General features: G+C 26.6%; 1 protein-coding gene across 2 annotated transcripts in view; it reads right to left on the reverse strand.

Annotated features, from left to right (window-relative positions):
* The window catches only part of LOC132916908 (Fanconi anemia group J protein homolog), a 42,125-nt gene that overhangs the window by 17,128 nt on the left and 11,539 nt on the right, over positions 1-13,458 (reverse strand). For both annotated transcript variants that reach the window (XM_060977349.1, XM_060977350.1), the window contains one exon: positions 2,323-2,454. In XM_060977349.1, the coding sequence (XP_060833332.1) occupies positions 2,323-2,454 (132 nt within the window). The remainder of the gene's footprint in view (positions 1-2,322; positions 2,455-13,458) is intronic.

The raw sequence follows: 13,458 nt of genomic DNA on the forward strand, positions 1-13,458 counted from the left end.
GGTGTTTCTTTTAACTATATAGTGTACTTTTGGTAATTCTCACGGATCCATAGAAACTGATACACAAGCTATCACACTATAGCGTTATCATTAATTACTATTATCGTTTGAAATGGACTTAATTATCGACAAATGTAATTGGAAATTAAATACCTATACTACCGCAACATATTTTTAAAAAAACTGCAGTGTCGTCATATTTAAAAATATTCATTAATATAATAGTTAATTGACATATTTTAATTATAACCTAACCTAACTTAATAAATATAATAACTGCTGAATTGTATTCAAATAATTAAAAGTTTAACGTGCATAATGATACAAGGATACTTATATGAATAATTGTTATTTGTTTCGATAAAATTACAAACATTTTGATGAACAAAAACAGAATTAATGTGCATCCAATATTTTTAAAGTATATAAATAAAATGTATATACTCGTATTTATATATTTATACATATATATTACAGTGAAGTACTGCAGTGCACGGATGTATGTATATATAGAAGGTTAAAATTGATAATTATTTATAACAATATATTATAGTTATATTACTATTATTAACACGAACATGACTATATAGTATATATTATGTCATATGAATATATGACATATTATAAAGATACCAGCTTCTATTAGTACAAAAGGTAATATCGCACATATCTTTACCCCAACTCGTGTTAATTTGCTTATAACAGCTATATATACCAACATTATATACATACATTTTTCCTCTTTGAGAATACCAAATGTCATTTGCATTGTGCTGTAGAATATATATATATTTATACGTTATACCCTCCTGTCTCATTCTATCACCAGTCCCATTAAGCTCAGAAATATATATATATATATATATTATATTGTACACGACGAGGCGCTTTTTGGAGACGAGTTACGAGCGCGGTGAAAGGACAAAAGGGATCAGGATGCGGCCAACTAATTTAGCAAGTTTCCAACCCCGATGTTATCCCTGGGCGCTTTTCAATACGCGCTCACACACACACACAACCGTAGCTGTATAATATATATTCACGCATATACCATTATATATAAGCACAAGTAAAATTGTGTGTGCAGCAGAGTCGTAGGGTCTGCTGACACCATTGTCTGAAGGTGTCCTAAGTCCAGTCGCTATGGCAACGACGCGCGGCGGGACGGCAGCCAGCGTGATAATAGCAACGCCTTTCCGCATCCGTTGCCGTGGATACGCCCTTTCCCCCTTTTTTAACGGTCATCGCTGTGTTCGTTATTTTTATATTCATCATTTTCCGAAAAAGCCAACAGCGATTTTTCCGGCTAAATTGTATATACTTGTGTTATAATATATATATTATATTATTATTTACAAAATAATTCAATAACATATTAACTTAGAGTAAATTATAGTAATGACAACTGATACGTATACCAATAGAGCTAAACTTGTACCTGATATATGATATATTATCCTTAAAATATCATTATAAGGAAATTAGGTGCACATAATATTATGTATTTATACATATCCGATTATTTTATCCCATGAATAAAACAGTAAGAAATATATATCATTCGTTCGTTCTGTTACATATCCTATACAAAAACGTTATACAAAAGAGCATTAGGCATTTTTAATTTTTATATAACTAACTTTTGATTTTAGATTGTTCAATCTTTCAAAATCTTCGAAGTTATTTAATAACGTAAGCTAGTGTAGAAATAGTACTTAAATAATCAAAAATATTATACTCCATAAAAAAATGTTAACCAGTAGTATCTATATTCTATAATATATACTGTGAGTAAAACGATAACATACAATAACACGATGGCTGATACAAAAACACATATTATAATTATAACTAATTGTTTTGTTATCTATGCATTGATATTTTATTTATGAACAACACAAATAACTCAATAAAATATTATATTGATACATGTTTAAGTTAATGATGTATACGACAATAGAGGAAACCTAAACTTCTAAATATTTTAGTTTCTAAGTATAGGTATAGGTACTTATTATTTATAGTTTGAAAATAATTTAAATGAATAAAAATTAGATTATTTAAAATTTAGATTTAGATCGAAATAAATTTGTTTTTGCTTAATATTAAATTGAGAATTATTATATTTTACTTTTTATATATAAAATAAATATATTTTTGTGTATACCCAACAACAAACTTTTAGTACACATACAAAATATATAATGTACATACTATTATGCCATATTATACTATTAAAAAAAAACATTACGAATATTATAACTATAGAAACACCACAGCCAACAACGCATAATTAAATACACATTTTTTAATTACACATACCTGCGAGTTTCTTTTCTGGAGTGTTAAGTTTTTTCTGTTTCTTTTCCTTTTGTTGTTTTTTTTGTTGTTCCTTTTGTTGCCATTCTATTAATTTCTGTTGAAATTCTTCTTCTGATAGTTTTTCTAAACGTTCTGAAAATTAAGTATAATAATACTAACAATTAAATAATACTTGTCATATTTAAATTATATATTAACAAAACGTAAAAACTTCCAAATAATAAAGAATAATTATAGTTCTAATAAAATATTTTTTTTTTTTTTTTAGAAAATTTACAATCTGTAATTAATTATATACAATAAGTAAAATCGATAGCTGTACATAAACATATACATAAAATGATGCACAAAACAGCTAGAATATTTAAATCATATACCTATGAATATTATTGCATATTTTTATACAGATAATAAATGTCCATAATACATACAATTTTGTACAACGATATTACATAATATACATGATATTTAAACCATTATTAGTAGTTGTTAAACTAAACGAGTTAAATAAATAGTTTAGATATTATATTTTAATTGTTATTGAATAATAAGATGCTTAAGAGACATAAGCTCACCGTTTTAAAAAAATTACTAAATAATTATTACTACATAAAATAATAATATAATACTAATAATAATAGTAATATTTATTACGTAAATTAATCTTTAATTCTTAGTATTGAAATTAAAACTGAGAATTATAATATGTTTCATAGAAAATAGTTACTACATAAAATTGTGATCTAATCAAAGGAATGAAATTAACTTTTTATCGTTTTTATTTTAAATTATACTTACAAATTATTTAAACAATGTACCTATAAGAATTAATTATATTATTTTTAGAACATTTTAGTATACATATTAGTAACTATTTATAATATATAGTAAATACAGTTCATGTGTAGGTATACAATTATTAATTATATGAAAAATATATAATAAGTAAGTATGTTTTTTATAAAAAAAAAAGCCAATAATCATGTTATTTGAATATAATTCATATAAAACCCCCAAATTAATGTATTTATTTATAAATAAATAATTCATTTCAAATAATAACTTTTTATTATCTTTTGAGGTAAAAGGTAAAATATTATGTACAGAAAAAAATGTATAATTGTTGTCACAAAGGATCTCTAAACAACTGGTTTTGATTTTTTTTTTTTATGTACATAATTCCTCCAGCAGGCTTTAGCTTATTATTGCGTTTTAAATCTGTCCTCGGGGTTTGTATTCGATCACAAAAAAGGGATACGACGTTATACGCAATAAGAGCCAATTAAAACCACCATTCTAGACTAGGACATTTTTTATATTGACATTCCAAGTTATAAGTGGTTTTTTTTTAATACAATACGAAAGGGAGCGCCCATGAAATACAACATACGCTCGCACACACACACACACACACATACATGCGCACACGCGTATATATAAACCCTAATATATACTCCGACAACTATTAGACGGCCAATAGAATGAGAGACGTATTAATTAACCCTATGGGGAGCCTTGATGGCGAGGGCAAATTTGACAGGGGTGAACCCTCAGTACACAAAGAAACCACTTCACAGACTGTATTCGACATTATATCAGAGGATGTATTAAAAAATAAATAAATAAATTTACCCAATTAAATAAAAGAGAAAAATTTAATTTAAGTTTAAATTGGAGTGAATATTTTGTCACTGGTTTTGAGTGAAAAATATGGTGTAGTCACCATTATATAATATTATACGATGTCTGTAGAATAGTTTTTTTTTCATTATTTTAATTCGCGAAACTTACGACATAGTATCTATATATACCGTACATTCAGAGTTAAAGTTGAAATTGAATTCAAGAACAAATATCTAAACGTAAAAATGGCTCAATGCTTCTTCTGTCTGGCGAAGGGTATTTGATTCGACAAAGCAAAACGAAAAACAAAATTGATTCTTTTGTGCTCCAAATCACGAGCACAAACAACAAGTAAACCTAATAATAAAGCTCATGACCTTTAGGCTTTTATTGCCCTTTGTTAAAGGGAATCTAGAATTTATAGTATTTATATTTTTTTTTTTTGCTGAGTCTCCAATATATAATATTATAGAAGCTATAGTTTATGGGCAAAATAATTTACTTTTCTACAAATATACCATCGTATACATCGACGCCTCAGTTCAAAATTACTACTCGAAAAATAATTTAGAAATGATTTTTTTAAAAAATAAAATTTTTTCAATTATTATTTCTTTTCCATATAAAGGAAACCAACATTTGGAATATACTTGTAACTATATAACCAAAGATTAAAATCTAAATCAGGGATCGATAACTATTCGAACTTTCTAGGAATATAGGTAGATTCTAATAAAAATTAATTATACCACTATTATTGGTCAATTGTGATAATCAGAATAGTGTTAACTATTGTAAAATATAACTGCAGGACTGTCAATTAGCCACGTATAACTTGTATTATATGTTCAGATATTTTTGTTTTTACCAAATTTATTTAGAATTTAAAATTTTTACCACAATAAAATGAAAACAAATAAATAGTACAAAACTTATTATTTTAATCAGGAATAGGAATTGGCAATTTTTTTAAATTAACATTAAAGGCAAGTACGTATGTTTATTATACCGAGATACGCTTTCAATTTTCAAATGTAAAAACTTAAAAAGGCATTATCGAACTAAACATGAATTTTTTTTACTTTTTCTCGTATTCTATTAGAATAATAAAATATTATTATTATTTTGAAGAAACAATAAATAATTATTCGTTAGAATTTTGAGTTTAGAGTGTTTAGACCCTTTTTGATTAGCTCATCAATGCCTTAGATGCCGATCATAAGAAATTTAAAATTTCGAATCTAGCTCACTTGAAAATAAAGTTTAGGCGACTCCTAATTTAAATCTTCATTTTTAAATAAATATTTATTGTATAAATATTTGCTGTTTTGAATTGAGGACTTGATCTTACGTATATAGTACATAACTATTCGTAATTTAAATCAATATAAATTTATATTATTAAATAACACAATACAATTTGAAATGAAACTATGATGCATAGGATTAACAATTTTACAATATTCAAATTATACTATATTATATTACTACAATATATTGTTCTAACTCAAAATATGAAATATCGTCTTCAGCGTTTAATTTATATACATATAGTATTATGCTATTTGAGTTTTTACCTCTATAAATATTTTATCATTCTTTGATACAAAAATATTAATGTTATTATTTTCTAAATTCTATGTTCAACGCCGTAATTTACAGATATTTTTATTTGATACATTTTGAGTACATTTTTAATTTGTAGTATACATTATGTAAGTTTAAGAAAAATAAATTGGTACTTCTTTTAAGCATATAAATTTGTAAGTAAAAATAGTAAACTTTAATTTTGATACTTTGATAGACACAATACATAATTATTAAGTTTAACAAATTATATATATTTTTTTTGTTTCGTGAAAATTATTGTAACATCTTAAATACAAAAAATTATATAACTATATATCTATAGAGTTTGATAAAGACTCATTTTCTCAAAACGTTTTAGAGTCGAGGGAAATATTTTCTTTAGTATATAAGTTTAAGACATTAAAAAAAAAAATTATGAAAAAAAGTTATATCTTAGATTCTGAGTGGAGGAATGGAAGTATTGATTTTACAATAATGTGAGCTTTTTTTTTATTGCCTGGAGACACTTTTTACAGTAGATGTTTCGATTATTAACTTTAAGAGCAGTTTCTGATAAAAAATTAAATCTATAGTGGGTATTTTAGAGGGTTTTAAGTAAAAAATACTTAATAATTGGTAAAACCATAAAAATAGTATAGAAAAAAACGGGAATTTTGTTCAAAACCAGTTTTTGACAAAATCAATTTTGTTTTGTTACTTTGTAGTTTGTTGTACCTAATTCAAAAACGAATAACCAAACACAACATACATACATACATACATACAAAATCTTTATACTAGTACTGTGTACTTGAAATTTACACATATACAAAAAAAAATCTTACATAATTGTAAAATCAATACATTTATCATTCATCACTCTGCTTAGAACCTAAAATGATTGTAATAATCGAGTTTGATTTAAAATAAATGTACATGTATTCAATTAAAGATTTTATAATAATATAAACAAATTTTCAAATTAATTTACCTTCAAAAATAGTAAAAAATGGTGCTGAATAATTAAAAAAAAAAAAAATGTCAATCATTTTTGGAATTTGTTAATAACTAATAATTATACTAACTTTAACTATATGGAATTATTAAAACATACCATTTAAAAATAAGATTTACAATAAGTACAGTGCAACTTTGCGAGTATATTATATATTTCTCCTACCCGAAAATATGGTTGTATTATACCTATACAACGAAAAGACACTATACATAGGTATACTAAAATCAAAACCAATATACATCTTTTGCTTAAATCAGAATCTAACACAATTATTTTCTTGAACTATTTACAGTATAAACATAAAAACTAGAATTTGATTAAACAGTATTTGATAAAAATTTTTTATATATTTTACCAGTAAATTGTAACTATACCTAATGACTGAAATACATTTAGACTAAGTTTGTATGCGTTCTATATGTTTTATTATGTTAATACGTTGGTTGAATAACCTTGAAATATATATTAACTATTAAGGGATTGAAATTCATAGACGATCGCACACGTAGTAACGGTCACGACCCATATAGGTATATAGTATACAACTATTAGTATCAAACTCATACATTTGACTTATACATAATACAAGGGGCGTATCGCGTATATGTTTAATAGCGAACTAGACTATACGCATATATATTATATGACGTCAACATAACGGGACGGAAATCCCTTTCGTATAGTGCGTGCGATAACGCAACAATATACATTATACACATAATACTACAGCTAAGCCATATACCCGAGTACATAATTATATATATATATATACATAGAATATAAAGGCTACGATTTCAATATTCGGACGCTCTCGAAATTAATACGCCGTCTACCTACTTAAAAGCTTCTGCGGCGCGTGTTCGCGTACTCCAGCAGTAATAATAATGACGTATTCCGGCGTCGGAGCTGTATCAAGCTAGAACAAGAATCCTTATCGAATTAGCGTTCACCGCGTGCGTATATCCCTCCCAGGAGCCGGATGATATTATATTATAATATACACTACACGCGTATAATATGTACAGTCCCGTAATGCGACCCTCTCCCGGTTACAAACGCCAAACGATGTCGCTTGTATATATATATATGTGTATTGTATACACTATACATGTATGGAACTTTCCCGAGGGACCCTTGACGTATATATGCATTATATTTTATACTCTCAATATATATAAACATAATGGTAATCGAGTAGGAAAAGTCAGTGAGCATTATATAGAAAAAAAAAATATATATATCTATCGATGACGACGGAGCAGAAAATTTGCATTGGATTGGTGTATACAACGGAGTCTTATTGCTGGGTGCGCGAGGGGAGGTAGAATGATGGTACTGGAGGAAGAGAAAAGAGAGACCTAGTCCGAGAGAGGACAATATATTATTATAATATATACATACATTTTATATATATATATATATACACTCAAACAGCAGAGAGGGACGTGTGCGACGGTGCGTGTGGCCGACGACGACAACGAACCCTCCGGCTTCTCCTTCACCACCGCAATGGCTGCAGCAAAAGCAGAAACCCGAGGGACAGAGTCCTTTGATCGCGCGCCCCGCCGTATTCAGCCCTCCTCTCTCGTCATCGAATATCCCTCGTCACGTAACGTGCATATACGTGTATAATATATATTACACGTACATTTCCCTCTGCAACTGTACCACCCCACAAACCCTTCACCACGAACCCACCGCCTACGAAAGACCGATGTCGACGCTGCCACTTGAAAAGCCATCCCGCTGTGGGCACTCGGGTTCCGCGCGCGCGCCCCAGACTTGTTTGTATATATTATATATACTTTGGTGAAGTAATAGCAGAGAGCTTACGAAATATATATGTATATATCATACAAACAGTGTGTGGACTTCTAGATTCATACGCATATGATAATCCACGTATTAGAATATACATATAGGGTTATACGTGCTCGTTTATAGACCAGGCGGAGTGAACGCACTGAAGTAACGCGAAAATAATTGCAAATTTTCCACGTACACGGGACACTATACCGTGATTTCTGTTACACGTTAACGTATAAATTGTATACGGGTGACTTCCAAGCGTACGAGAAATTTTGTGTTTACAACCCTTAAGTACACAGCAGATTTAGTATGCCTATATAATATTATATGCACATTTTAAATGCATATATAGGTAATACGCTAGAAACCTCACTTACAAAATCATACACAGTCTATCCAAGTTACTATACCGCCTTCCCCCACACCTAACGGTTTGTATATTATAATATATTATACACAATCATCAACGGTTTTTTTTATTTTTTTCATAGTCACTCCAATAAGTATATAATATGGGCAATATGGCATATTATATTATAATATACACGATCGGAATTATTGTGAATTACAAGAGCCTTGTACGAACACTGCTCGAGTGTAGAGTAGTCCTTATACATAAACATAATTTTTTTTTTTATATAACATCGGATTTTTAATCTATACGAATTCAAGCCAAACTACCACCACAATTAACTTAATTCCTGTAGTTAAATATTATATAATACGTTTAAAAATACACTTTTAACTATATCCTATAATGAATAGGTGGATAACACTCGGAAGTTTTATCCCTAATCGATAATTACGCATATTATTTTATGTGTACTTGAAATTTGAATCATGATTCGTGATGAATTTAAAAAAACATAAATTAATAATAAATTATAATAATATATTTTTATTATGTAATTTAAAATACAGTTAGCTTTATTATTATAGTCTACATGACAATTTATTATTATAAGAATAATGTTTAAAGTAAACACGGGTTTGGTCGGTATATATATAATTATTGAATTTTCAAGAAAATCAAGTGAAAATTTAACTTAGTTCAACAATTTTTACTTTACTAAGTTTTTTTTATTGGAAAAAGTAAATTGGTTTTAAGAAAATTATTGTCGATTTACAAGAAACTAAAGTAAATGTTTAGTCATTAGAATTAATGAAATAAGAGATAAAACCACAAAATTACCTTGCAATTATTTAAAAAAAAAATGATAGTAATATTTAAAATATGAAAACATAAAATAAGTATAAAAATTATAAAAATAATACTTTTGTTTTTATTACCTAATAAAAGACACGACTAATTCATACCGCATAATCAGTAATATTGGTAATAATGTCGACCAGAATTTTTTTTTTAACACAATAATAGTTATAGGTAATCGACAAACTTATTCTTCAAAATACATATTAAAATACAAGATTTTGTTTATATTTTTTTGTAAATAGTAATGTAACATTGACAGTTATGTTTAACATTATCTAATATGTATGAAGGGTGTTGGTAGTACTATCATACAATGAAGTATTACCAAGCTAAATAAGAAATAAAAGAAAAACAAGTAGTGATGAAAATTCAAAATTCTCCGTAATAAATTTTCGTAGAACAGATGTGTAACAAGTAAGAACATGTGAATATTTGAACAAAGTGGACATATTGTACCATTTTTAAATTATTTCTTAAAGGTAATAATAAAAATCAAAAAATTGATGTATATTTTACATAGATAACTGCGTTTGATTTAATATTGAAAACAATGCACAAGCTATTTAAGCTAATTGTTGCTGTGGTATAAATCCATATTTACGGTAAATAAAACAAAATAATTACATTTAATTAACTTAAACATAAAGTATTGCAGTGTTTCACGGTACGTATACGTACAAAGTAGGAGAAGTTACAGTGGTATAGGTGACTAAAGGATTTACAAAGCTCGCAGCAAATAAAACTAATTATATGCTATAAATTTAAATGAAACTGTATTAATCCCGTCATAATAATTTTAAATAATTACTTCTTTTTATTTTTTTCCCACAAATATACACAAGTTATTTCTTCAACATTTACATTTCAAGCTATTTCTTGACTTCCGATGTCTAATTTATCCCAAATCCAACAATTTGTGAATTAACGTGTACAAATGTACCAGTTACCAATATAGTCTTATGATATATTGATAATATATTTTCGGCACTTAAAATATATCATAATACATAATTCGATAAACATTAGTATTCGATCACATCTAAAAGTCCTTAGCATGCAAAAATAATATAGAAAAAATACTGTTAACGTTGTATAATGCAAATAAAATTATACAGGCATTCAACGTAACAACGACATGTACGCAGGAAAATGTACGTACCTCTTACGACATGCCCTCTTGTAAATCGTTATTAGCTATAGTTAATAAACCTAAAATTCAAGGCATTAATTATAATACAACTAAGTCCACCAATTTTATTACCAACATAAACCGGATATAAATATAGTAATACATCTAATCATACCCAGGTAAACGTATACCTATAGTCGTGTGTACCCTCGCTACAGGATTTTCAACTATTGGGGGTGAACACTTGCCCCATTTATTAGAATGATAAATCAATTTTATTTTTAATTTTATAGCAAACAGTAATACACGAATTTTCAAGATATATAATTTGAAATTAAGTGATCAACATTTGAACAAAAACAGATTTTTTTTGTTTATTATTACTTTAAAGTTGTTATTTCATCATATAAATTATAAATACTTGAATAATATTTTAATTATCTTCGTGACACAATAAAACAACACGGATTACAACCAACTACGATATTTAGGTACATGCTTTAAACATTCATGCATGGTTAATAAAATATAAGTTTGTGTAATGCTATATTAATCTGTATAACACCAAACTGGTATTTACGACAAGTTTAATATTAATAAACTTTATTTATGACTTGTGTATAATACAATTTTTTTATGAAATTATAATTTTGAAGTTTAATTTATTGTTAATACGTAAATAACCACGATGATGGTCAATTTTATCTATAAATTCGATTAATTATTTATAATTATAATATTTATTTATGATAAGCAATTATCTTTATTAGGAATAAAATAAAACGAACCAATTTTTAGAAAAGGGTAACCTAATATTGAATACATTATTATGGAGGAAATCATCAAAATTTAAAATTTCTATTTACAAAATAAATCAATATAGATGAAATTGTTTAGTGTTTTAGATTCTTTGTTGGTCTTACAATGGTGCGTGTTTTATAGATTCTGAGTAGAGCGAAAAACGTATTGTAGTTTTACTAAAAGATAAATAAAATTGTTTCTGAAAAAATCATCATTTTTCGATCCAATTTTGTCAAATTATGAACTTCAATAATATTCCAAAAAAAAAAAATCATCGATTGTATGCAGCAATTCAAAAATATGTTTTATAAACTTATTAAGAAGCTTGTATAACATTCTTGAGGTGTTTTACTTAGAAAAAATGTATCAACATACATAAGAAAAAATTTAAGACAAAAATGTTATTAAATCAAAAAATTTAAATAAATACAATCTTATTTACACCAATGTCACCATTAAAACGTTTCAAAATAGTTTTGGCCTTTTAGGTACTTCAGTATTGACTTATAAATTAATAATTATTATTAGTACCTGCGACATATAATATAATATATATGCAACGTTTTGGGTAAAAATGAATTCAATTTCATGTTATTATTATACTTGGTATTATTATGCTAACAAAAAAATAAATTAGGTACTATAATAGTATTATATTAATAAAATAAACATAGCTGAATAGATGTTGACACACAAATAGTTGGTTTTATTGGCATATCCAAATAAATAATATTTTTAATTTTATATATAGGTACATCCGATGTTTAAAATTGTAAGAACACACTTTTAAAATTTTAATGTGAAGCTTATTTAAAATTACGTTTTTAAAAAAGGCATACCTGCGACTAAAAATTAATTTGGTAAGCTAAATTTTTTCATAGTGAATATGAATAATTATAATTAAAATAAAATTACTATAGGTTCGATTCGGTTAAAAAACTATGTTACAAATTTCAGCTATAATCATAAAATAAAACATTAAACATGCAGTTTGTTTTAATCAGTATAGTTTTTAACTACACCAAGAATTGTTATTGTTTAATTGACATATAGTGACTTTTACAATGGTAACGTGAAACCTCAGTAAAATCACGTTCAAAACAATGTAAAAAAATAAAAATAATGCTATAAAAAAAAATTCAATTAAATAGAATATATAATCTAAAAGAAAAAGAAAAAAGTCTTAACCATATAGGTACCAGTAGTATATATGTATATACATAATTTGTATATTATTTAACCATTAAAAACCTTCTCCGATTAGGTAGTACATCAATTATTATAATGCTATACTGTTAAAACTCTAATTTTTTAAAAATATTACACAGAAAGTCCTAAGTCTTTAAATTGAGAAATGAAATAGTTTTTTTCTAAATGTTTGAACTTAATAAGATTTGTTTTTTTTTTTAGCCAAATTAAGTGTAAATTTGGGTCCACGGGAATTCAATAGAATACGTCATGTCCATGTATACGGTTTCTGATCAAAATTTTTTTTTATATGTATTATGATTATATTTTATTTATCATTGAAATTAAATTAAACATTGTAACCTGCCACAATGACGATGAGGTACATCCGAAACTTTTTAAATTACGTACAGCAAAGCGACCTTCTCAGCTTTTTGTAAGGTTATATACTAAAACTAAATGCACATCTATTTATTATTATTATTAATTAATTCACTAAATTTATATGCCATAATATAATATAATACAACGATTTTACTCCGATGGAAAAAAAAACAAAACGATTTTAATTTGCTTATATATAATACAATAACGACCTACACGGTCTTGAATATAGTATAATATATAGTATGGTTTCTGCAGAAAAACGTATACGAGGAGCATTATATATCGGTTAGGACGACCTACTCGTCGACTGCAAGGATTTACATTTTCCTCTCATTATACATTATATATATAGCGGTATGTTGTATGTATATAGGTAAACCTATTGACAATAACGTAAAG

The sequence above is a fragment of the Rhopalosiphum padi genome, chromosome 1, assembly GCF_020882245.1.
Source record: "Rhopalosiphum padi isolate XX-2018 chromosome 1, ASM2088224v1, whole genome shotgun sequence".
Lineage (NCBI taxonomy): Eukaryota > Metazoa > Arthropoda > Insecta > Hemiptera > Aphididae > Rhopalosiphum > Rhopalosiphum padi.